A 24,070-nucleotide genomic window follows, 5' to 3' on the forward strand; every position below is an offset into this window, starting at 1 on the left:
CCTTCGGAGTCATTTTCACCTTCTTAGGGAACCTGAACTTATCGTAAATTTTCTTAATGTCTGACTCCAAAGACTCTACGAAAAGCTGTGGGATATCTTCGTCTGGAGATTCAGCTGTGTATCGTACAAGCTCGGATAGGGATATATCTCCGTCGAAACACTTGATGAGATAGCAGAAACCAGACGGTTTGTGTTTCTGGTATTGCTTAGTGAAGCTTTTACTCCCATCTGGGGAGCAAGTGTCTATATTCTCTGTGAAGCTCTCAAAGTCGGCATAGACAACAAAGGGGACACGCATTTTTCTGTTGTAGTTTTTGAATTTAATGTGGGGTAGATTTCCATCCTTATCTATCTTAGGCATCTCTATTCCAACCGCTTCATGATTGCCGCAGCATTCAGAATGTTTTTCTAATGATTGTTTGCACCGAAACGAGTTCAGACATCTACAGCATAAAAAACGAGTATGATGAAACTCATCAATTTGAGTAGATACTAATCTCATCATATTCTTTATCCAGCAGTAATGATTCGTCTCATCATCCGAGATGAGAAGTAAGTTGATTGCATTATCTGGATCCTTCTCACTGATTCTCAATGGATATATTTTGGTTTCGTATCCAAACACATCAACCGTATACTGGTTCTGTTTCTCGAACTTGTCAATCTGTTTTAGTGAGATGGGGAACTCTATCCCTGACCAGTCGAATTTCTCAGAGTTCTCTATCATTTGTTTACTGAGCCTTTGAGGATCTTTCTCCCTAGGATACACAGCAGAGGTTACTGCCCACTTGAAACATTCGTGATCATTCTCGTTCTTAACATTGATGATCGCCTTCTTAGACGCTAGTTTCGGCGGCAGCGGAATATAGGAAGACCCAGAAAGCGGTTCAAAGGGATCTATGTTGATGTCAAAGTATTCCACTTGGTCAAACTGCCATCCGGAGCCTTGCTTCTGGAACAGCTCAACTAATCCGAGTAAATAATTTGTCATCGTATCGAACAAATCAGAGAGATCAGTCGACTCTGTCACAATCTCGGGCTTTTCTGTATGAAAATATCCCAGTTCTTCTTCGATCTGAGCTGTAGCCGGATCCTCTTTTATAAACCCGCAAGTAAAGATAAACTTCACTTTGATAGGCTTTTTTTGTTGACTGATGAGCTCTAAGACTTTCGGTTTGATTCTGGCGATGAATGTCTTGGGGTCGTAACCTCTCTGCCCGGCTATTCCGTGGGTTTTAAGATACCCCTTCAACGCCGTCTGTTGTTCCTTGGGTGTGAAGCGATCTTCCACCTCCTCGTGTAGACGCTTAATCCTCTCCTTCAGACGTTCGACCCGTTTATCTGCAGCCTCTTTGACGGTCTTTTTGATGGGCTCAGGGACATAAGATAGTATCCAATCCGCAAACTTGTCTAACTCGCTCTTGATCAAGTTGGCCGCCCTGTTTGCAAAGTGCTTGAGTGATTGGACGCGGGAACTCCGTGGGGGTTGGGAGGGTTTTAGAATAGGGACATTAATCTCAGGTATCGGGCCGTCGAGAATACTCTCCGACGTGTTGGACGGGGTAATGCGGGGTGGTCGTGGCAGCCCTTTGACAAGTTTGGGTAAAGGAACCCGTCGGGGTGGTGGTGGTGGTGACGTGCTGGTCAGCGCCCCGACGAGCTCGTCTCTCCGCATCCAGTAATATCTTGGGATACCCCGCTCCTTGGCGAGGGCTTTCAGATCTTTCACCTTCAGGTTCTCCATTTCTATCAAACCAGCCATGTCTTTAAACCACTTTTCAAAAGCTTTTTTAGATGTGAAGCTGAGAGGCTAGCCTCCCGAGCTCCCTCTAGGTGCGACACGTGACAAAGTGATTGACAGGTGGGCTTGACCGTCACGTGACAAAATGATTGACAGGTTTTTGACAAGATGATTGACAGGTTTTTTACAAAATGATTGACAGGTGGGCGTGGCTATCACGTGACAAAGTGATTGACAGGTGGGCGTGGCTATCACGTGACAAAGTGATTGACTGGTGGGCGTGGCTATCACATGACAAAGTGATTGACAAGTTTTTGACAAGATGATTGACAGGTTTTTTACAAAATGATTGACAGGTGGGCGTGGCTATCACGTGACAAAGTGATTGACAGGTGGGCGTGGCTATCACGTGACAAAGTGATTGACTGGTGGGCGTGGCTATCACATGACAAAGTGATTGACAAGTTTTTGACAAGATGATTGACAGGTTTTTTACAAAATGATTGACAGGTTTTTTACAAAGTGATTGACAGGTGGGCTTGGCTATCACGTGACAAAGTGATTGACAGGTGGGCGTGGTCGTGTAGGAGATCTCTGGCAAACTCGCGCATGCGCAGGTCGCGGGGCTTGGCGGAGGTGCGCGGAGACTTTCGCGCCATTTTGGAATGAAATTTGGGATGATGAAAAAGTTGCGCCAGCTGCGCCATTTCCCTACTACTAGTGATCATACGATTCGTAATTGCGCTCGTGTGCTTTAAATAGAGTCTCAAATTCGCCCTACGGGCTCGTGCAATTTATTATACTTTTTGAAAAATTACACTTGAACTAAGAAGTCACGTGACTTCTTATTTCCAGTCGCCTCTTCCAGAAGACGAAGTCGTACTGTGAAGTAAAACAAAACAAAGCCCGCTTAATACGGACACCCCGATGATACGGAGACTTATGAAAGTCTCGAGGGTGTCCGGGGTTCCACTGTATTTATATTTTTAGAAGAGTTTTATTCATTTAATTTGTCAAATGTTGTTTATTACTTTTTCTGTTTTTGTTTAATTTCTATTGTTTTATAAGCCGCTTTAAAACTATGCGTTTTAGAAATGTCATGCATAACTTAACAGTGCTTCAAATTCGGATAATTTTAATACAATTAATTTTAAATGTTGAAAAAAAATCGCAGAATATCCAAAGGTCGACCCATGCGTATCAAATTCTTTTGCACTAGGTTCTTTTCTCAAGCCGGAACGAACTCGCCTAATACGATATCATGGAAAATCGTAGAACATCGCAAACGAGCTATTCATGTCTTTTGCGTCGTTGCGATATTCAAAGATATCTTTGAATTTCACAAGTGTGATCTCGCACCTTTTTATCTTCATTTGGATTTATTGCGATTTTCTGAGATATTCCAGGATATCACAGAAACTCGACTATTATCGCAAAAAGTGAATTTTCATTTCGCACGGGTACTTGCCATTTACTGTGTACCAAGTGCTGGGAGGTTGTGTTGAAGTACTTGCCATTTACTATGTACCAAGTGCTGGGAGGTTGTGTTGAAGTACTTACCATTTGGGCACGAAGTTCTAACATGCTTCAATTGCATTTACTGTGTACCAAGTGCTCGGAGGTTGTGTTGAAGTACTTACCATTTGGGCACGAAGTTCTAACATGCTTCAATTGCATTTACTGTGTACCAAGTGCTCGGAGGTTGTGTTGAAGTACTTACCATTTGGGCACGAAGTTCTAACATGCTTCAATTGCATTTACTGTGTACCAAGTGCTCGGAGGTTGTGTTGAAGTACTTACCATTTGGGCACGAAGTTCTAACATGCTTCAATTGCATTTACTGTGTACCAAGTGCTCGGAGGTTGTGTTGAAGTACTTACCATTTACTGTGTACCAATTGCTGGGAGGTTGTGTTGAAGTACTTGCCATTTACTGTGTACCAAGTGCTGGGAGGTTGTGTTGAAGTACTTGCCATTTACCAGTAGCGGATTTAGGGAGGGGTTAGGGGGTTTAAACCCCCCTTCCCCCTTTGGACGTTCAGAAAGCCATATGTAATCTGTCTGTCTGTCTATGTAACAAACAAACAAATTACCCACTCCCACCTTTGTCACTCAGCGAACCCCCCCATCCCCCTTTTAGCGAAAAGCTAGATCTTCCCCTCATTTACTGTGTACCAAGTGCTAGGAGGTTGTGTTGAAATACTTACCATTGGGCACAAAGTACTGACGTGCTTCACTTGCATTTACTGTGTAGCAATTGCTCGGAGGTTGTGTTGGAGTACTTACCATTTGGGCACGAAGTATTGTGCTGCTTCCAGCCGGGGCAGCAAAACACTTTGGTGACAATGTTAATTCTGTAGAGTGTACGGTAAGCGGTACCGTAGTATGTCCTATATAAAGAAATTGATCCATGTGACTGTGTAGTAAATTATTGGCGGATGGCTGTGAAACTGACCATTTGTGAATCATTTTATTATTTATATTACCAAGAATAGAAATGTATGCAAAGAAAATAAAAATGCAGTCTCTTAAATATAAAAAATTATAAATGTCAAATTCAAAAATGAAATTGCAGTTGCGCAGAAACGCAGTTGCGTAAAGTACTATGACTTTCTTGTATTTCCTGTTTGCTTCGTATTTGCTTCGATTTTATCGCAGCATTCGAGTCTGTGCAGTTAGAAATAGAGTACTGGTTATGATAATTACCATATAGCATAAATATTTCATACTATATGCCACCTGGTACGATTGTTAGGGCAGTAAATTCAAATAAAATAATCATAAAGTAGTTTGTATTTAATTTCGAGCGCGCTTCCCTGCCAAAAGTGAAGCTCATACAATTCTTTTCGCGGCGTTCTGCTTCCCTGAGCAAATTGAACACTGTCCGGTTCGAACCCAGACCTACTCGCAAGGGCTTCCATAAAAAAAACTGATGACCACATTAAAGCTCATACATACTGTTCTCGCGCGACTCTCTCATGGTGCTATTCCCTACTTATATTGACCTGTTTTTATCACATACCTGCTCCCCGTACAGCGACTCAGGCTCCATGTTCCACATCCATAGGTATAATACGTGACATGAGAGGTTTGATATGACTGCACAAATTGGACGATGTAGCTGTCAAATTACAAACAAATGTATGAGCAATACAAGTGTAACGGAGCATTTCTGGAACGACGTAGTAGACGACGTAGACGTAAAGACCGTAGACGACGTACGCAAGTGTTCAAGCACGAGTTTTTTTAATCGGACTAGTTTGAATACTCGTGAGGGGAGAGCGTGTTTCTAGCGTTTTCTTTCCGTGTTGTGTTATAAGAAGAAATGCTCCAACATCGTAGAATAATTGCTGTGTATTGCTGCGTCCTGTAACAACTAACTTATTGACATTAATGTCGCTTTACGCGCGAAAAGGAAATGCCCGCTTTGCAACGCAATGAATACACTAGGCACGATTATGGCGGAAAATGGGGGGGGAGACAGACCGATCGAAAGCGAGTAAGCGTGAAATAACACCCAAGGGTTACTTGGGGCAGTGCTCTTAATCAGCTTGACCAGTTCTCCCTTTGCTTGAAGTGTTGATTATTATCATTCGGAGCAACCTCAAAAAACCTGTCCACAAAGAGGCTTTCAATGGGACTTACATCGATTTTTATAGAACGAAATACAATGAAAATACAAATAAATGAACGGGAATTTGAAGTTTAGGTAACTAATGTGAAACTTCTGATCTAATTCATCAAAAGAGTCTAGTTTATGTGGACTTTTGTGGTTATTTGTGGGCATTGTGTTTTCGCTATACATTAGCTTTATCATGGTTTTATTTTACCATTTTATTCTTATGCAAGCCGTATATCCACGTACCTATCATTCCGCGAACAAACAGGTTCTTCGCCAATTCTCAGTAGTCCAGGAAGAACTAAAAAATAAGAACGGTTAGGGGTGATCGCCCTATCTTATAGGGTATAAAATAAGGGGTGTTGAAAGATTTTTTCCCATTTTGCTACCTCTTAGGGTAAAAATTTCCACCAACTGCTTTTCCTTAGGGATGTTTAAAGTCTTTTTTTTCGATTCTGTTATCCCTTAGGGTATAAATTAGAACAATTGCTATTCTTAAGGGGGAAAGTTTTTGTTTCAATTCTTCAATTTCTTAGTGTTAAAAATTCCTTCGACCACACCCAATTTGCTATCTTATAGGGGTAAGAATTTCTGTTGACGACGCCCAAAGTGCCATCCTTAGGATTAATATTTTGCCAACGATCACCCCCGTCTGTTTTTATCGGAGTCCCCGGAAGCTTTGACGGTACATTCCTTCTTTTCCGAATAAAAAAATACAAAACAAAATAAAAACTGATTACATGTTTCACAGTGTTTTCCGGTCGTTCCGCTTGGACAGGCACACTCGTATTTCCCTGGTAAGTTCTTGCAGATGCCGCCATTTTGGCAGGGTTTATTCTTGCATTCATCGATATCTGGTAATAAAACGAGTCCAATAATTTTGCACGTAGAAACATAAATAGAAACGTGGAAACATAGATAAATTTGAATAAGCATATAGAGAAATCATTAGACTTTTAAAGATGAGGAATTAAGTTGGAATGGGCCCTAGATTATGTAAGAAATACCACCCGCCCCTTATACCTTTTTTTTGCCGATCGCACCGTGCAGTAAAGCTCTTACCCGTCTCACAATGTTTTCCTGTATATCCCTGTTCGCAAACGCATTCATAGTCATTCAGCTCGTAGATTTCTTTGCATTTACCATGGCGACAAGGCCATTTAGAACACTCGCTCTGGAATGACCATCATAATTTCACAATTAATCAACATTTAAGTTAAAAGAAAAAATGAGATACCATCTGACGTGAAGAAACCGTTCCACTAATATCAAAATAGTGGTCTGTCCCATACGCAGTGCGGCTGTTGATTTTTAAACAAGCTTTAGTTAATGAAAGCAATTACTCACCGGGGATTCATAGTGGTCGAACGTCTGGCTTGCTACATACTTCTCCCTTTCAAGGAACCTGTCCGAGAATAAAACCTCACAGAGATACTTTCCATCTGCGTTACGTTCAATTGTCAAGTTAAACGATCTTGCCGACCCTCCTCGCAAACAGTTCAGCACACACTTACTTAATCTCTCGACAAAATATACCTTTTTGTGTGTCACACTTAAATAGCTCTTTTCGTGGAGTTGAAAAGAGCGAATTGAGGAAAAGGGTCGCGTCTTTTCCCCGTTTATCTGACAACCTTTGAAAGTTGTGACGATAACCAGTATAGCAACCAAGAAAAGTCCTGTCATTTCTTTCAACTTAGGCGGTTACAGCACATTCTGAATATTTTCCTTTTAATCATACAACAAAATTTGGACGCTTTTTAAAGGTGTTTTGTTTAATATTCAATATTCAATTGCCTTTTGTTACCACGCAAGGTGTAAAATGTTGTTTTCAATGTTTGAATTAAGGAACGTTTGCAAATTAATAAACGCTTTCAATTAACCGTTCTTTAGCTGATTTTAAAATACAGTCTTTATCGCATAGGGCACAACATTAATTAGTTATTTCTTTCAGAAAAAAAAGCCACGTCTTCAAAAAATAAAAATATACCAAAAAGTGTTTTTGAAATGATAGGTTTTCTTTTTTTTAATGCCAAATCTTTAAAATAAGCATGTAAATAAAAACGATTTTTCAAGGGGAAAATTAAAGTAGACGGTGGACCCAACAGCCTGAGTCAACGCTCGCCATTTTGAACTCTGAAACTTGAAAGAAAAAAGATGAGCTGCCTGTCTTTCCGGAAAATCTTTTTAAATCTTGTTTCAAAACTCTTCGGCGCTGGCGGGTCATGGGACATTTATAAAGACACTAACGATAATAAAACCAATCCCGTAAACAGGTAGATGATCGTTTAAGTGCCTAGCTGCCAATAAGCGCCCACTCCACACCCCCGCCCCCACAAAAAAAGGTGAGAATTACAGAACGCAAGCCTGTAGCACCCACAAGTTTCTTTTCTCTTTCGGAGGACAAAAGATTTATCCTTTCTTGTTTCTTCCTGCTCGATAATTTGACCCCCCCCCCCCTCCCTACCGATATTGTTGCACTGCTTACGTATCAAGATTTTGAGATAGTTCTTTTGAGGATTCTGTACACACAAAAATAGAACTTCCTCACAAAGAATATACGGTAGCAGAGATCTTTTTCATCATTTTAAAAGCCCAAACAAACGTCTCATATAGCATACTCAAATTCGCTTTTATTGTCAATGATGTCCGTTATCGTATTACTTATAATGGGTTAGAATAATAAAGGTGACACGTGATTCCTGTCGAAAATGTCAAATCCATTCTTCTTGCTCTTCAATTTTATTTAGTCTTTTCAGGAGTCTTTTAATTCCCGTATTCATTGGATTACTCCAAGCAGCCTATTATCTTCCAATGAGATCTGTAAATTGTCATTCCTCTTTTTTACTTTCGGTCTTGACATTCACATAAATACCTATGGTTACTCGTGGCAACAGACTAAGTTATTTGGAATCTTCTAATCACAGAGAAATATAGAACTGACATTTTTTTAAAAGCTAATTAAAAGTTTAGTAAACCTTGCTTTTTCCTTCGTCATTCACTTCTCGTTACCTAAAATTGGGTCAATGTCAAATGTTTACCCGAAATTCTCAAAATAATGTAATTATTATTGTTTTGAATTCACACATTCATTTAAAAAGTTTGTCATAAATCATTTTATCTCATTGTGTCTAATAATTTCCATTAGAAAATGAGATGTAAACTAATTCCTTGTCTTTTATAAATAGTTACCGCTCTTCCGGTCTAATAAGACATCCCTTAGTTTGTAATCTTATATGTTTTCTTATTGGAAAATTATTTTGTTTGAACAGTGTCTTCTTAAACAGTTAAGACAATATTGCATTGGGATTGATTCCGAACATGTTTATTTAATGCCATTATAAAATGCGATATAGATGACAAAGGTAGCTAGCACCACCGCGCTTGGGACATAACGGTAAGTGTGTGATGTCATTTCTATCTTTTTCTTATCTATTTAGTTTTCATTTATTTCTTCTGAAAGTTCAAGGCAGAAGAAAGGAGTTTGGGCTCTAAATTGGCTGACATGTGACTTAATACTCATTTTAAGCTCAAATTTGGAAACAGGTTTCTTTAAGTAACACAGAAAGCGCTTACCAAATATGGAGCACATTTCAGAAAACTTTAGAAACGATTTCAGAAAACTTTAGAAACGATTTCGTGATTTTTCTTGAATCTAGCCTAGCAAACCCTGTTCATACGGCCCTTGGAAAATATTCGTCGAGAAGAGATGACCACTTTGTTGAATGTCCAAATAAGTATTTAAAAAATATATATACAAGCTAAAAGAAAAATCTCACGAATCATCAAAAAGGTTTAAAAGAAAACCTGCATTAAATACGAAAACTCAATCCTGTTCTATTTTGCAGCGATCAAACATACGTAAAATGTTTTCTTAAATACACCAATCAATCCAGAACGAAGATGGGTAATCATGCAAAGACACAATTAGCGAATGCCAAAAGCATGGATATCGATTATTCGACAGAGTAAAGATGATGAGTAAACATATCGCATGATTTCTCCATTATTACCTGCATCGAAATAGACATATGGTATCATCAGTTCGACCAAATAAATGGTGTCTTTCGATAGCAGAACTGTCATTTGACAATTAATTAATCACCTGATACGAAATAAGAATGATAAGAGCTTTTTAAGCAACAACAACAACAACAACAAAAATTAGAACAACATTTGCGCCTAAAGTGCGTTTCACACATCTCATAGCTGGTACAATGCTGGTACATATTTTAATGTTATGTTTTTTAATTAAAATGTTTTTTTATCTAGATTGTCTCAGCTAGCAAGATGAAGCCAGCAATGCTTGTGGTCCTTCTAGCAAATCTTCTTCCAGCCCACTCCCTAGGTAAGTCTGACAAAGCCTTCCGTCTTCTTACGTATTCACACGTCACGGCCTTGAATTATCAATTGATTTTGACACTTGTTAATCTTTATGACAGAATGGGAGGCGCTTGGATGCTACAAGGACTCGTCGTCTCGCACGATGCCCGACTACTTAAAGACAATCACTTACGACGGGGAGAACCCCAACTTGCAGGACATGTTTGAACAGTGCCGTGTGGAGGCCGAGGAACGCGGCTATACCTACTTTGGCCTGCAGAACATGAAGGAGTGCTGGGGCTCAGCTAATGCAAGGTAATGTCAACAATCCCATCGCGAACACCCTGTGTTCAGTGCCGTAACGTCTATAGGGGCCTGGGGCCTACTTTGGCCTGCAGAATATGAAGGAGTGCTGGGGCTCAGCTAATGCAACGAAATGTCAACAATCCCATCGCGAACACCCTGTGGTCAGTGCCGTAACGTCTATAGGGGCAAGGGGCGAGTGCCCCCTACCCCTACCCCCACACCAATTATTTGTTCTTTTTTTTTAAACAAATCTACAGAAATGAACCCCCCACCTCCACCCCCTCCCCACATTTTTCGATGTCCGTTACGGACAAATAAATAGCCAGTGAATGAACGAGCATAGTTATTCAAAAATACGTTGTGTGAAAATGGCATATGACAATGAAACTGGGCCATATTTGTAATGAATAAAGGAAAATCTTAATAACTCTTTTGATCAGTTTGCTTGCTTATCTTTATTCTTAGTGTTGATTTTATCTAGAAGCAGAGATCTGTATTTACAATTTGCAATTTGCACTGGCAAACGGCCTTTTGCTTTTGCTTGGTGGCGTTACATCGAACATTTCAGAATAAACAAGGAATGGGAGACGTTGCCACCTACCATATAGAAGCATTTTATTAACTCGTTGACGCTATTCTTATAGAGTAACCTATAACAAGCTTGGATGCAATGATAACTGCAAGAGACGAGATGATGGCAAGTTTGGCGTGGGAACCGCATGGTCCAACTTCGTGTACCGAGTAAAGAACGGTATGTCAAACCGAATAGCCAACATCATATTATCACTAATACTAGTATTATCATCACCATCACCATCACCATCACCATCACCATCACCATCACCATCACCATCACCATCACCATCACCATCACCATCACCATCACCATCACCATCACCATCACCATCACCATCACCATCACCATCATCTATAACATCATCTATCATTATCCCTTTCACCATATCATTATCCCTATCATCATAATTTCGTCATCTTCATCATCATCACCAATATTATCATTATTATCATCATCATCACTACATTCTTTCTCGACCCCTCCTCCCCCTCACTTTAACTATCACACCGTAATGTCATCATCATCATCAACATCATAATTATTTTTCCCGGCAGACTGGACAGACTGCACTGCTAAAGTGTGCGGACATGGCATTCAGTACAAATTGGTCTTGTCTCAAGACAAAGGACCAAAATGCCCCACCTACAACGTCATGATCAAACGAAGCGACGCGACAAGAAATTGCAGAGCTTCTAAGCCATGTGGGAAAACAGGTATAGTATGGAGTTACGATGATTAAAATTTCCCACTAACAAAACATTGTGTATTAGCATACTAGTTCGCCTAGTAATTTTTAATACTATAATAATTCAGCAGCCAGCAGAAACGTGTTAAACAGGCGCGTTTCTAGAGGGGGGATCCGACAGATCCGGACCCCACCCTACTAATGTGAAGAGATGGGTTCGACTCCAGTTGACCCCTTTGTTGGTAATTAAGAAGACAGTTAATATTATAAATGGAATTAAATTCCATGTGTGTATTTGGATAGAAAAAGTCTCCAGAAAAGTGTCCTATTACCAGAGCTGATGTTGATTTGAGCTTAACTGATACGTGTTTAGTGAATTACATCTCTGGACCCCACCCTGCGTTTTCTCTAGACACACCACTGGTAAGTGAGAGAAATTACAACATACTCCTTCTTTGCGTCTTTTTTAAGACTTCGAGTCGGTCGGATGCTACAAGGACTCACTCGACCGCGCGCTTCCCAAATACCTCGGGCAAGTCGGACCATACGACCACACAACGGGAAACTTTAAAGAGGTGCGTGTCTGCTAAGTTTTAAATGTACTCGCATTTCTTACATATTCTTTTTTGGTGGCTTTATTGCTTTTCTCAGTGTTTTTGCATACTAAGGCGCGTTTTTAAATTGACAAAGGGGCACGCAGTCATAGATGGCACATTTTTTTAAGATTTGAGAATTATTTATTAATAATTATTTCTTTATTTATCAACTTAATTTGCTGTCGAGCTCGTGTGCCCTTCCTGCACCTTTTCTACGTCTTTCAAGTTGTGGAAATTTTATCAGCAAACCCCAGTTGATGTCTGTTGTCCTTTCCACAAAAGACCTCTCTGAGTGTTAAGCACGTGACGACATTACTATTGCAAAACACTAACTCCCAAGAGACGCAAGCGTGAAAAAGACCCCGATATTTTTCAGTCTAAATCTCAGCGAGCTGTGCGTGGCGTAACCGACTAAGACAGGCCTGGGATCCTGGTTATTGCCTCCCCATTAATGCGCGGGTACCTCAGTTTCCTTTGTGTTGTACAGTTCGCTAGATAGCGGTGTTGGGGCCGAAATCTCCAGCCTAACCGTAAAGCTTTAAGCTGCCATACGACGTTTCAGCGTATGTCTGGAAGTATGGTCCCATTTTATTTTAATTCTTTCATTCTGATCTGATCAAGTTCGATCCTCGGGCATGACAAAAACTTTTTTTTTTGCTTTTAAACTTTCCACACATTTCCCCCATTTCATTTGTAACCTCGGGCATGACATAAATTTTTTTTTTGCTTTTAAACTTTCCACACATTTCCCACATTTCATTTGTAATCATATGAATTCGATGGTGAATGTTTGATCTTCTTTATGTCCTTTGTAAAACTTTGTTTTGATTTCTGTGTACATGTTTTTAGACCCATTGTTTCCTACTCCCGACATATAAACGTGCGCATTTCTAAACGTGCAGGCTCTATGCCCCTAACCCTCAAGCAAGTGTTTTGGAATAACCAAGACAACGCTGCAAATGGCAGCCTTTTCCCTTTGATACAAGAAAAAAAAATTGGCAAGCGCGGGACTACCCACAATTTGCTGGGGACAGATTTGCGCAGTCATATGTATCCCATGGACCTTTGCGCGTCCTGTGCATCCTCCTGTTTGAGTAAGTACGCAGCGCCAGTGCTGAAAAACGCAAGACTAGTTCCAGTACCGCGCGGTTAAACCAGCCTTTTTGTTTTAAAATGGCGGCTTTTTACTTTACTCCGAAATGATGTCTAATGTCTTGATATTGTTGGATAAAGCTAGTGTTCCTACCTAAACTGGTTGTGTTTCCTACGCTACGCGTTACCTCGTAACAAGTTTCAAAAGACGCGCTTTGTAACCGCAGCCATTGAGCGGGAGCATAAAAAGCGAAGGTACAAACGCTCCGCTGGTGGTCGAGTTACTCATTTACTAGGCGGCTGCGGTTACAAAGCGCTTCGTTTTGAAGTTGTTTGATTTAATACAGTTTAACAACAAACATAACAGGTATTCAGCCAGTGCAAGTCAAAAGCCAAGGCGGCAGGGATGGTCTTCTTTGGGCTTCAAAACAAAAAGGAGTGCTGGGCGGGAGACACCAATGCAAGCTACGACAAGCACGGGTGTGCCGGCAACTGTTACACTTGTCCAGACGGACGTTATGGCCTGGGCCGAGGATGGTCGAACTACGTCTACATGTTTAAGCAAGGTAACTAAGCAACCGCGCAATGTCTAAAATATGTCCAATGCCAAAAATGTGGATAGCTATCATAACTTGCAAATGGTTTTGAATAAAAAACGATTATAAGTACATTCTACTGTTACTTATCTACCATAATTTGTTACCAATTAGGAGGTTTAAAAAAAATTTGCATTTTAACAAGAGGAGTTTCGCACTATGGACAAAGTTGCCACACATGACGCACATGTTGATATGATTTGTTTGTTTTGTGATTTGTTTGCCCCCTTTCAATGTTCCTCTGCCCCTCCCTCAACACATCGTCTCTGCCAACGCGATTTCCATTTAATGAATTTATTTCGCCTCCATGATTAACCAAATCAAACGTTCTTGTATGATGTCACCTTTATCACGTGACCTCTCTAGACTGGGGCGTCATCTTCCACCCTCCCCCTCGACCCAACCACTTAACACCGTCTCTGCCAACGCGATTTCCATTTAATGAATTTATTTCGCCTCTATGATAAACCAAATCAAACGTTCTTGTATGATGTCACCTTTATCACGTGACCTCACTAGACTGGGGCGTCATCTTCCACCCCCCCCCCCCCCTCCCCTCGACCCAACCACTAAACACCGTCTCTGCCAACGCGATTTCGATTTAATGAATTTATTTCGCCTCTATGATGAACCAAATCAAACGTTCTTGTATGATGTCACCTTTATCACGTGACCTCTCTAGACTGGGGCGTCATCTTCCACCCTCCCCACCCCCTCGACCCAACCACTTAACACCGTCTCTGCCAACGCGATTGCCATTCACTGAATTTATTTCGCCTCTATGATGAACCAAATCAAATCAAACATATTTCCCACATATAGTGTCCTTCGTATGTATTGCCTTACATGGGCATTGATGCCCATATTTAGAAGAGCTGAAGTTTTCCCGCTCCCGGATCTCCACAAAACAGGTTAAAAAATGCTGATTCCTGTCAATTTGAGACTTGCGGTCAAAATTTGTTAGAAAAACTTGATCGCTTGGTCAAATCTTTTTCTCACTGATCTTGAAAAGCCCTTAGACCCAGGCCTCCAAGAGTTCGGCCGAGAGGGTATGAAGGTCACCCAAATATTGATATGCAAACGTTCTTGTATGATGTCACCTTTATCACGTGACCTCTCTGTACTGGGGCGTCATCTTCCACCCTCCCCCCCCCCCCCCCCCTTCCTCGACCCAACCACTTAACACCGTCTCTGCCAACGCGATTGCCATTCAATGAATTTATTTCGCCTCTATAATGAACCAAATCAAACGTTCTTGTATGATGTCACCTTTATCAGGTGACCTCTCTAGACTGGGGCGTTATCTTCCACCCTTCCCCCCCCCCCCACCCACCCCTTCCCCCCACCCCTCGACCCAACCATTAAACACCGTCTCTGCCAACGCGATTGCCATTTAATGAATTTATTTCGCCTCTATGATAAACCAAATCAAACGCTCTATGATTTTAACTATATCACGTGACTTATCTAGACTGGGGCGTGTGCAGCAAAACATGTGGAGGAGGTCAGCGGTCACGGTACGAAACAGAGTTTGTCAGCGGTGAGCCCTCGTGCAAGGCTGGTACAAGGAAATCGGTGTTAAAGAAGCAAGCTTGCAGCACCACCCCTTGCGCAGGTAAGATGAGAAATGATATTTAAGATAGCTATCAGGCCAGTAGGCGAGGTCGTGGGGGTGCGTTTTTTATGATTATAATGGTAAAAAATCTTAAAAAACATTTGTTGGCGAGTCACACAAAGCATCCATTTCCATCGGCTGATTCAAGCGAGTAGCCAAGAAATTTATTAGTAGATTGTTATTTTGAGGCTTCCTTGAAAATAAACCGTTGTATTTTCAATTATAAACCATAACAAGAGGGTGGTTGATCGTAACTCTTTAAAAAGTTCAACCCAAGGAGATTCATGACCCCTGCGCTTGACTTAAGATTATTTAGGCCAGTTCCGTATTTTGTTATGTATAATACGCACTACGCAAAAATAGCCTCCCAAACCGTGGTACGTACTAGACATGAAACTTCCTTTTTGAGAGGTCACTGTTAGGCTGCTATTGGAGTGATAAGAAGACGACTGGGAGAAAAAGCAATTACAAAAACTTGTTGTTTTCATGATCTTTCCAGTTGATGGTGGCTGGAGCTCCTTTTCTGGGTGGTCCTCGTGCTCAAAGACGTGTGGGAGTGGTACCCAGTCACGTGCTCGCACGTGCACCAATCCTAGACCCGCACATGGCGGCAAGGACTGCGTGGGAGACGCCCAAGAGACCGTTCAATGTGCAACTCGCCCCTGCCCAGGTAGATTCAGCGAACAGATTCGAGAAATCGAAATGTTGCTTTATCCTGGCTTGTCAGCCATAAGCGTGCTCGCTCCACGTACATATTAACATTAAACAACGCTCGTCTGTAGATAAAATGAAATTGTACATCTTATTAATGGCATTTCAACATTCAAATATTGCTTTCAAATATCGCCTTTTTGGACCTATGGAGCTCCACGCTCGCTTCGTTAAGCAAACCACTCCATTTTGCGTATATGAGGTCAGTCCAACTTGATGTCTTACATGACAAGTGGACCACCGAATCGATTCCGTGAAGGGGCTACTAAGGAGCTTTTATTTGAACGAATTTTTAAAAACAATTACTCGCGAGAGGCGTTAACATAGCTATCAGGCCAGTAGGCGAGGTTGCGGGGGTCCGTCTTTATGATTATAATGGTAAAAGAAAAAAAAAAACAGTTGTATTTTCAATTATAAACCATAAAAAAGAAGTGGTTGATCGAAACTCTTTAAAAGATTCAACTCATTTAGATTTTATATATCAGAATTTCACGACCCATGCGCTTGAATGTACTGTAAACTATTGAGTCCAGTAGACTGGTATTGGAGTGATAAGGCGATGACCGGTACAAAAAAACAATGACAACCCTACAACAATGACACCCTAAAAATGGCATTTCAACATTCAAATATCGCTCGTCTGTAGAGAAAATGAATTGTACACCCTATTAATGGCATTTCAAGCTGAAATATGTAGCCTGCTGTAATGTAGTGCCTATGGGGGCTTGGGAGGCGATTCCACTTTTTTTCCAACATTTATATGAAATGACCAGTATAGGGGAGTGGTTGTGCTCTTTTAAAGTACATCTGTAGCATGCAACCATCCCCTCCCCCCTAAGGCCTGTATTTTGCTGCGGCCATGCCCTGTTAAGACAGGAAGTTAAAACGTACTATACCCTGACTTGTGGCTCATATTGCACAGAATATTTGTTTATCTCTTATGTGTGTATCTTCAGCTCTTTTAGGAAATTTAAAGCAACGACGACCGCGACTGCAGGGAGAACGTGATTCCCCCAAAAAAGCTTTTCATGCTTTGCGCTCAATTTTGAACTTTTGATAAGTTTTGATAACATTCACTTATGCATTCCCAAAAAAAAACTATAAAAAAGCCTATTATGTTATTTCTAACATAGCGAACAAAGATAGTCCAGTTTTCGGACCACGTTCCCGTCCTCGCTACACCATGAAACTGGAGTTTTCAAGTTGTCGTTTGAAGGAATAACAGCTGACATGTATCAGACAGAATCCATTTCAGAGTATATTTCACGTCTGGTTTTTCGAATTTCATTGTTTTCTGCCGTCGCCGTTCGCGCTGCCGTTGTCGTCTCTCCTTCCTTTCTTGTGTGTTTGTCCCTAGTGTGTTCTAGGTTTCGGGTTATTCTTTACTCTTCGGAATGCATCCACACTTAAAAACATGAAAAAATACGATCGATGACATTCTTTTTCCCTCAGCTCGCTGCCCTGGCGGCTGGAGGAAGTTCCAAGACTCGTGTTACTGGTCTGACGCAAGACATATGAGCTGGTACAGCGCTCGGTCAACCTGTCTCTCGCTCGGCGGAGACCTGGTGAAGATCTCAAGCAGCCAAGAAAATTCGTTTGTTGCCAGAATCAAGCGGTATCAGCTGGCGTGGATAGGTCTCAAGAAACAGGGGAGCTGGTTTCGTTGGGTCGTGGATAACTCTCCCCCGAGGTGACTTGGTTGAATGTTTTTTTTTAATGATTCTAGAAAAAAAAAATTAACCATCTCCACATCATCGGGAACCCAGGGTATCGAGATTCCTCTAAGAAGGCGTCGATCACTATGTGTTGACCTATCACAGGGTAAAAACTTTATCGGATTGCAATCGTGACATTCCTTTCCTTTTTTTTTAGCAAATATAACGAAGCGGGAAAATTAATGTTGCGAAAAAATGTCCACATTTAAAGTATTTTGCTTATGGTCCATGATTTCCTTTAGGTTCGCACAGTGGGCGCCAGGCGAGCCATCCAATTTAAACATGCACGAGTTGTGCTGTGCCATCGGGTACAAAGGCGTGGCCAAATGGGATGATGGCGGATGTGGCGGTCATCTTGGATTTATTTGCGAGAGAAAAGTAAATCGCTGATCTGGGTGCATAACTACATGCAATAAAAAAAATGATTCCTTGTGATTTGTTTAGCTTACAAGTGTCTCCATATATTTATGTCTTTTCCTGTTTTTTTTTTCTATCCCTCATTCTGTGTTGTTTCCCTTATCTTTTCTACCGCTCATTTTGTGTTGTTTTCCTGATATTTTCTACCGCTAATTTTGTGTTGTTTTTCTCACCTTTTCTGCCGCTCATTTTGTGTTGTTTTCCTGATCTTTTCTACCGCTCATTTTGTGTTGTTTTCCTGATCTTTTCTACCGCTCATTTGTGTTGTTTCCCTGATCTTTACTACCGCTCATTTTGTGTTGTTTTCCTGATCTTTTCTACCGCTCATTTTGTATTGTTTTCCTGATCTTTTCTACGCATATTTTGTGTTGTTTTCCTCATCTTTTCTACCGCTCATTTTGTGTTTTTTCCTCTCTTTTCTACTGCTCATTTTGTGTTGTTTTTTCATCTTTTCTACCGCTTATTTTGTGTTGTTTTCCTGATCTTTTCTACCGCTCATTTTGTGTTGTTTTTCTGATCTTTTCTACCGCTAATTTTGTGTTGTTTTCCTGATCTTTTCTACCGCTCATTTTGTGTCGTTTGCTTGATTCTTTCTACGCTCATTTTGTGTTGTTTTCCTCATCTTTTCTACCGCTCATTTTGTGTTGTTTTTCTGATTTGTTCCACCGCTCATTTTGTGTTATTTTCCTGATCTTTTCTACCGCTCATTTTGTGTTTTTTTTCCTGATCTTTTCTACGCTCATTTTGTGTTGTTTTCCTCTCTTTTCTACCGCTCATTTTGTGTTGTTTTTCTCATCTTTTTTTTCTACCGCTCATTTTGTGTTGTTTCCCTGATCTTTTCTACCGCTCGTTTGTGTTGTTTCCCTGATCTTTTCTACCGCTAATTTTGTGTTGTTTTTTCCTGAACTTTTCTACCCAGTGCTCTTATCTAGCGTTCCTTTGTGTGTTTTGCTTTGCGTATTTTATATTAATAAAGGTTTTTTCTTTTCTTATCGTATTCGAGGCGATAAGCAAAACGCACTTCTTCTTTCCTGTTGGCATCAAGAGCACAGTCTTTTCTACCGCTAATTTTGTGTTGTTTTCCTGATCTTTTCTACCGCTCATTTTGTGTTGTTTTTCTGATCTTTTCTACCGCTAATTTTGTGTTGTTTTCCTGATCTTTTCTACGCTCATTTTGTGTTGTTTTCCTGATCTTTTCTACCGCTAATTTTGTGTTGTTTTCTTGATCTTTTCTACCGCTCATTCTGTGTTGTTTTTCTGATCTTTTCTACCGCTAATTTTGTGTTGTTTTCCTGATCTTTTCTACCGCTCATTTTGTGTCGTTTGCTTGATTCTTTCTACGCTCATTTTGTGTTGTTTTCCTCATCTTTTCTACCGCTCATTTTGTGTTGTTTTTCTGATTTTTTCTACCGCTCATTTTGTGTTATTTTCCTGATCTTTTCTACCGCTCATTTTGTGTTGTTTCCCTGATCTTTTTTACCGCTCATTTTGTGTTGTTTTCCTGATCTTTTCTACCGCTTATTTTGTGTTGTTTTCCTGATCTTTTCTACCGCTCATTTTGTGTTGTTTTCCTGATCTTTTTTACCGCGCATTTTGTGTTGTTTTCCTGATCTTTTCTACCGCTCATTTTGTGTTGTTTTTTCATCTTTTCTACCGCTCATTTTGTGTTGTTTTCCTGATCTTTTCTACCGCTCATTTTTTGTTGTTTTCCTGATCTTTTTTACCGCTCATTTTGTGTTGTTTTCCTGATCTTTTCTACCGCTCATTTTGTGTTGTTTTCCTGATCTTTTCTACCGCTCATTTTGTGTTGTTTTCCTGATCTTTTCTACCACTCATTTTGTGTTGTTTTCCAGATCTTTTCTACGCTCATTTTGTGTTGTTTTCTTGATCTTTTCTACCGCTTATTTTGTGTTGTTTTCCTGATCTTTTCTACGCTCATTTTGTGTTGTTTTCCTGATCTTTTCTACCGCTCATTTTGTGTTGTTTTTCTCATCTTTTTTTTCTACCGCTCATTTTGTGTTGTTTCCCTGATCTTTTCTACCGCTCGTTTGTGTTGTTTTCCTGATCTTTTCTACCACTCATTTTGTGTTGTTTTCCTGATAGTTTCTACGCTCATTTTGTGTTGTTTTCTTGATCTTTTCTACCGCTTATTTTGTGTTGTTTTCCTGATCTTTTCTACGCTCATTTTGTGTTGTTTTCCTGATCTTTTCTACCGCTCATTTTGTGTTGTTCTCCTCTCTTTTCTACCGCTCATTTTCTGTTGTTTTTCTGATCTTTTTTACCGCTAATTTTGTGTTGTTTTTCTCATCTTTTCTACCGCTCATTTTGTGTTATTTTCCTGATCTTTTCTACCGCTCATTTTTTTTTATTTTCCTGATCTTTTCTACCGCTCATTTTGTGTTGTTTTCTGATCATTTTTACTGCTCATTTTGTGTTATTTTCCGAATCTTTTATACCGCTCATTTTGTGTTGTTTTTCTGATTTTTTTCTACCCCTCATTTTGTGTTGTTTTCCTCATCTTTTCTATCGCTCATTTTGTGTTGTTTCTCTCATCTTTTCTACCGCTCATTTTGTGTTGTTTTCTTGATCTTTTCTACGCTCATTTTGTGTTGTTTTCCTGATCTTTTCTACCGCTCATTTTGTGTTGTTCTCCTCTCTTTTCTACCGCTCATTTTCTGTTGTTTTTCTGATCTTTTTTACCGCTAATTTTGTGTTGTTTTTCTCATCTTTTCTACCGCTCATTTTGTGTTATTTTCCTGATCTTTTCTACCGCTCATTTTGTGTTATTTTCCTGATCTTTTCTACCGCTCATTTTGTGTTGTTTTCTGATCATTTTTACTGCTCATTTTGTGTTATTTTCCGAATCTTTTATACCGCTCATTTTGTGTTGTTTTTCTTATTTTTTTCTACCGCTCATTTTGTGTTGTTTTCCTCTCTTTTCTACCACTCATTTTGTGTTGTTTTTCTCATCTTTTTTTTCTACCGCTCATTTTGTGTTGTTTCCCTGATCTTTTCTACCGCTCGTTTGTGTTGTTTCCCTGATCTTTTCTACAGCTCAGTTTGTGTTGTTTTTTCCTGAACTTTTCTACCCAGTGCTCTTATCTAGCGTTCCTTTGTGTGTTTTGCTTTGCGTATTTTATATTAATAAAGGTTTTTTCTTTTCTTATCGTATTCGAGGCGATAAGCAAAACGCACTTCTTCTTTCCTGTTGGCATCAAGAGCACGGTCGATTACAAACCCCCTCCCAGTAAAACGTATGGGTAATATGTTTTCTTTGATGTATAAATCCAAAAGTACAGATCTCATTTGATTTATGACCATAAGGGCCCTGCTCTATTACATTCCAATACCCAGAAACAGCCTCGCTCTACTGCAAAATAACAAGCGGGTTATTTCAGTTTGTTTAAGCAGCCTTTGTTAACGCCAGGGTATTTTTCTCGCGCTTTGATAATAGGAAGCGTGTAAAGTTCACTGTTGTTAGCTGTCTCTTTATAATGTTCCACCTGCATAACCTCTGTCCTTGGGCGCCTCTGGGCTTCTTTATTGTTCTGTTAACATCTTTGACGATTCCAGTATTTATCACGATATTCAATTTAGAGGAGGCTAAGGGTCGTATAATAACAGCTACACAGATGAAAATTTAAAAAGCTATTTTCTTTTCTTTTTTTTTTAATCCCTCCCCGATGTTTCCGTTTGCATACTCACCGTCGAAAAATGCTTTGTTTTCTGGATAAAGAAACAACAAAGAAGTGTCACGAAATACGGCGGGAAATCGTTAACCACAGTGATCTCTTAAAACGTGTCGTCAAAAATATATGTATACTTTATAATACACCTCTGCCCTGAAGAAGTCTTATTAAAGACGAAAATTTGGCAGAGTCGAATTCAAGCTTTTGATGTATTTTATTCATTCTTCTGGTCCACGAACACGACTATTTGGGTTTTTTGTATTTATTATATATACTTTATGATATACATTTTCACACTGTATGACATAGATCCACTTTTCATTTCTTTGAGTGAACTTTTTAAAAGTTCAAAGAAACACTTTTTTCCATCGAATGAAAAAAAAAAAAAAATCAACGATTCCACGTGTCATATGTTGTTTTTCTATGCCAGCCCTGTTAACCGGTTGTTCCATTCATTGAAGTGTTTACGACGTAGATACAATTTAGATAAATAGATAAAAAAATTTCTACCTCACTTGCAAACCGGGCTCCACCATGTTTTAAAAAGATGTATATATATATACTTTAAATTCATTTCGAACAACATGATGAACATGTTTGCGAAGAAAGAGTAAGAATATCCTGCTACGTAATTGTTAATAATTTCTTGGAAAGACACACCAACCAAAAAAAAAATCAAATGAAATACAGATGATGTCCGCACCCATTCTCTGAGCGAAACCTTTATGATTTTCTGATTCTTGTTTTTTCTCTAATTGCGTGTGAAGCATGTTTTTAATTCGTGACTAATTATCTCCATTTTAAGGCTTATTTATTGCATTTAGTTTCACGTAATCAGGTAACAAAGTGAAGATCTTAAAATTAGGTTAATTTGACTACCTAAAGTCGTTGATGATGTTGCTAAGGGAAAAGAGTAGGGGCTTTTTTTACTGTTGGAAAACTTACATTGTAAAACGTAAACGATAAGTGATTGCCTGATTTTTGTTTTGAGTCTTTTACCAGTCTTTGCGTTAATTACTTGGTGTTTAGTTGTGAAGCATAGTGGTCATTAGTTTCTGCTAAATAACAATGCAATCATAATTACATCCTAAATAAAGATGGAGACATTCAAATCGGAACTAATGACACGAACAGCTGGACTATTGTAGGTTGCGCAAACATAACCGATGGGTCTGTATTGGCGGGAACAAGGCAACAGCTACCGAAAGAGGCATCTTATGTGGACGCCAACACCTCGAATAGAATATGACTCTTATTAGACCAGGTTCAAGGCTAGAGTTAGGACTAGGAGTTTTTAAAGTGGACTTATCGCTATCGAGTCATCTTGTCGAGTAATATTTATCGAGTCATCTTGTCAACTTATCTCTATCAAGTCATCTTGTCGAGTAATATCTATGGAGTCATCTTATCAGTCTCTATCGAGTCATCTTGTCGAGTCATATCTATCGAGTCGTCTTGTCGAGTAATATCTATGGAGTCATCTTATCAGTCTCTATCGAGTCATCTTGTCGAGTCATATCTATCGAGTCGTCTTGTCAACTTAACTCTAACGAGTAATCTTGTCCAGTCATCTTGTCGAGTCATATCTATCGAGTCATCTTGTCAACCTATCTCTATCGAGTCATCTTGTCGATCCATGTCTAACAAGTCAACTTGTCGAGTTATCGTTATCGAGTTATCTTGTCGAGTCATATCTATCGAGTCGTCTTGTCGACTTATCTTTATCGAGTCATCTTATCGAGTTATATTGTCTAGTAAATTTATCGAGTCATCTTGTCGAGTTATCCATATTGATTTATCGTTCTATCGAGTCATCTTGTTGATTTATCCATATCGAGTTATCGTTCTATTGAGTCATCTTGTCGAGTTATCCATATCAAGTTATCGTTTATCGAATCATCTTGTCGAGTTATCGTTTTATCGAGTCATCTTGTCAAGTTATCCATATCGAGTTATCGTTCTATCGAGTCATCTTGTCGTGTTTATCCATATCGAGTTATCGTTCTATCGAGTCATCTTGTCGAGTTATCCATATCGAGTTATCGTTCTATGGGGTCATCTTGTCGAGTTATCCATATCGAGTAATCGTTCTATCGAGCCATCTTGTAGAGTTATCCATATGAAGTTATCGTTCTATGTAATCATCTTGTCGAGACATTTTTGAATGTGAGTGCTTACCAGCATGCAAGCACACACCTGCTCTAAATATGAGCCGAGTATTTTATATTTTGTTCAAAAGCAGAGAGCATATATGAGCATGGACGAGCTGGCCTAGAACACGCGTCTTAGCTTGGCGATCTGGCCTAGAATACGCGAACTTTCTGAGTGAATTGGCTATTTTTTTTTTACTTGATGCAAGCACATCGACATCAAATTTGTCGGGTGCAATGCC

At 39.8% G+C, this 24,070-nt stretch overlaps 2 protein-coding genes across 6 annotated transcripts in view; one reads left to right on the forward strand and one right to left on the reverse strand.

Annotated features, from left to right (window-relative positions):
- The window catches only part of LOC116609462 (sushi, nidogen and EGF-like domain-containing protein 1), a 31,535-nt gene extending 24,403 nt beyond the window's left edge, over window positions 1-7,132 (reverse strand). Inside the window, exons 1-6 of one of the 3 annotated variants that reach the window (XM_048722486.1) lie at window positions 6,707-7,132; window positions 6,422-6,533; window positions 6,100-6,213; window positions 5,606-5,660; window positions 4,763-4,861; window positions 4,027-4,130 (exon numbers count right to left, since the gene is read on the reverse strand). In XM_048722486.1, the coding sequence (XP_048578443.1) occupies window positions 4,027-4,130; window positions 4,763-4,861; window positions 5,606-5,660; window positions 6,100-6,213; window positions 6,422-6,533; window positions 6,707-7,042 (820 nt within the window). In that variant the 5' untranslated portion in view covers window positions 7,043-7,132. The remainder of the gene's footprint in view (window positions 1-4,026; window positions 4,131-4,762; window positions 4,862-5,605; window positions 5,661-6,099; window positions 6,214-6,421; window positions 6,534-6,706) is intronic. The other 2 variants (XM_048722487.1, XM_048722488.1) reach the window with 2 other exon arrangements.
- A 1,440-nt stretch (window positions 7,133-8,572) lies between these two features.
- On the forward strand, window positions 8,573-18,007 carry LOC5502023 (semaphorin-5A). 3 transcript variants are annotated; one of them, XM_048723032.1, is made up of 11 exons: window positions 8,578-8,753; window positions 9,629-9,704; window positions 9,799-9,994; window positions 10,630-10,736; window positions 11,117-11,275; window positions 11,719-11,822; window positions 13,303-13,501; window positions 15,003-15,146; window positions 15,646-15,816; window positions 17,310-17,547; window positions 17,815-18,007. In XM_048723032.1, the coding sequence occupies exons 2-11, from the start codon at window positions 9,647-9,649 to the stop codon at window positions 17,960-17,962; spliced, it is 1,524 nt and encodes a 507-aa protein (XP_048578989.1). In that variant the 5' UTR covers window positions 8,578-8,753; window positions 9,629-9,646; the 3' UTR covers window positions 17,963-18,007. The 3 variants fall into 3 exon arrangements, with proteins under 3 accessions (XP_048578991.1, XP_048578989.1, XP_048578990.1); XM_048723034.1 differs by lacking the exon at window positions 17,310-17,547 and having other exon boundaries at window positions 8,573-8,753; XM_048723033.1 differs by lacking the exons at window positions 8,578-8,753; window positions 9,629-9,704; window positions 9,799-9,994 and adding an exon at window positions 10,067-10,110 and having other exon boundaries at window positions 10,628-10,736.
- Window positions 18,008-24,070: the final 6,063 nt, after the last annotated feature.

Source organism: Nematostella vectensis, chromosome 15 (genome assembly GCF_932526225.1).
Source record: "Nematostella vectensis chromosome 15, jaNemVect1.1, whole genome shotgun sequence".
Taxonomy (NCBI): domain Eukaryota; kingdom Metazoa; phylum Cnidaria; class Anthozoa; order Actiniaria; family Edwardsiidae; genus Nematostella; species Nematostella vectensis.

Bases quoted from the DNA above. Each gene is read 5' to 3' on its own strand.
- LOC5502023 (XM_048723032.1), top strand. From the start codon at position 9,647: ATGAAGCCAGCAATGCTTGTGGTCCTTCTAGCAAATCTTCTTCCAGCC. The intron at 11,823-13,302 runs GTGCGTGTCTGC...CAAACATAACAG, and splicing joins CAACGGGAAACTTTAAAGAG to GTATTCAGCCAGTGCAAGTC. The intron at 17,548-17,814 runs GTGACTTGGTTG...GATTTCCTTTAG, and splicing joins GTGGATAACTCTCCCCCGAG to GTTCGCACAGTGGGCGCCAG.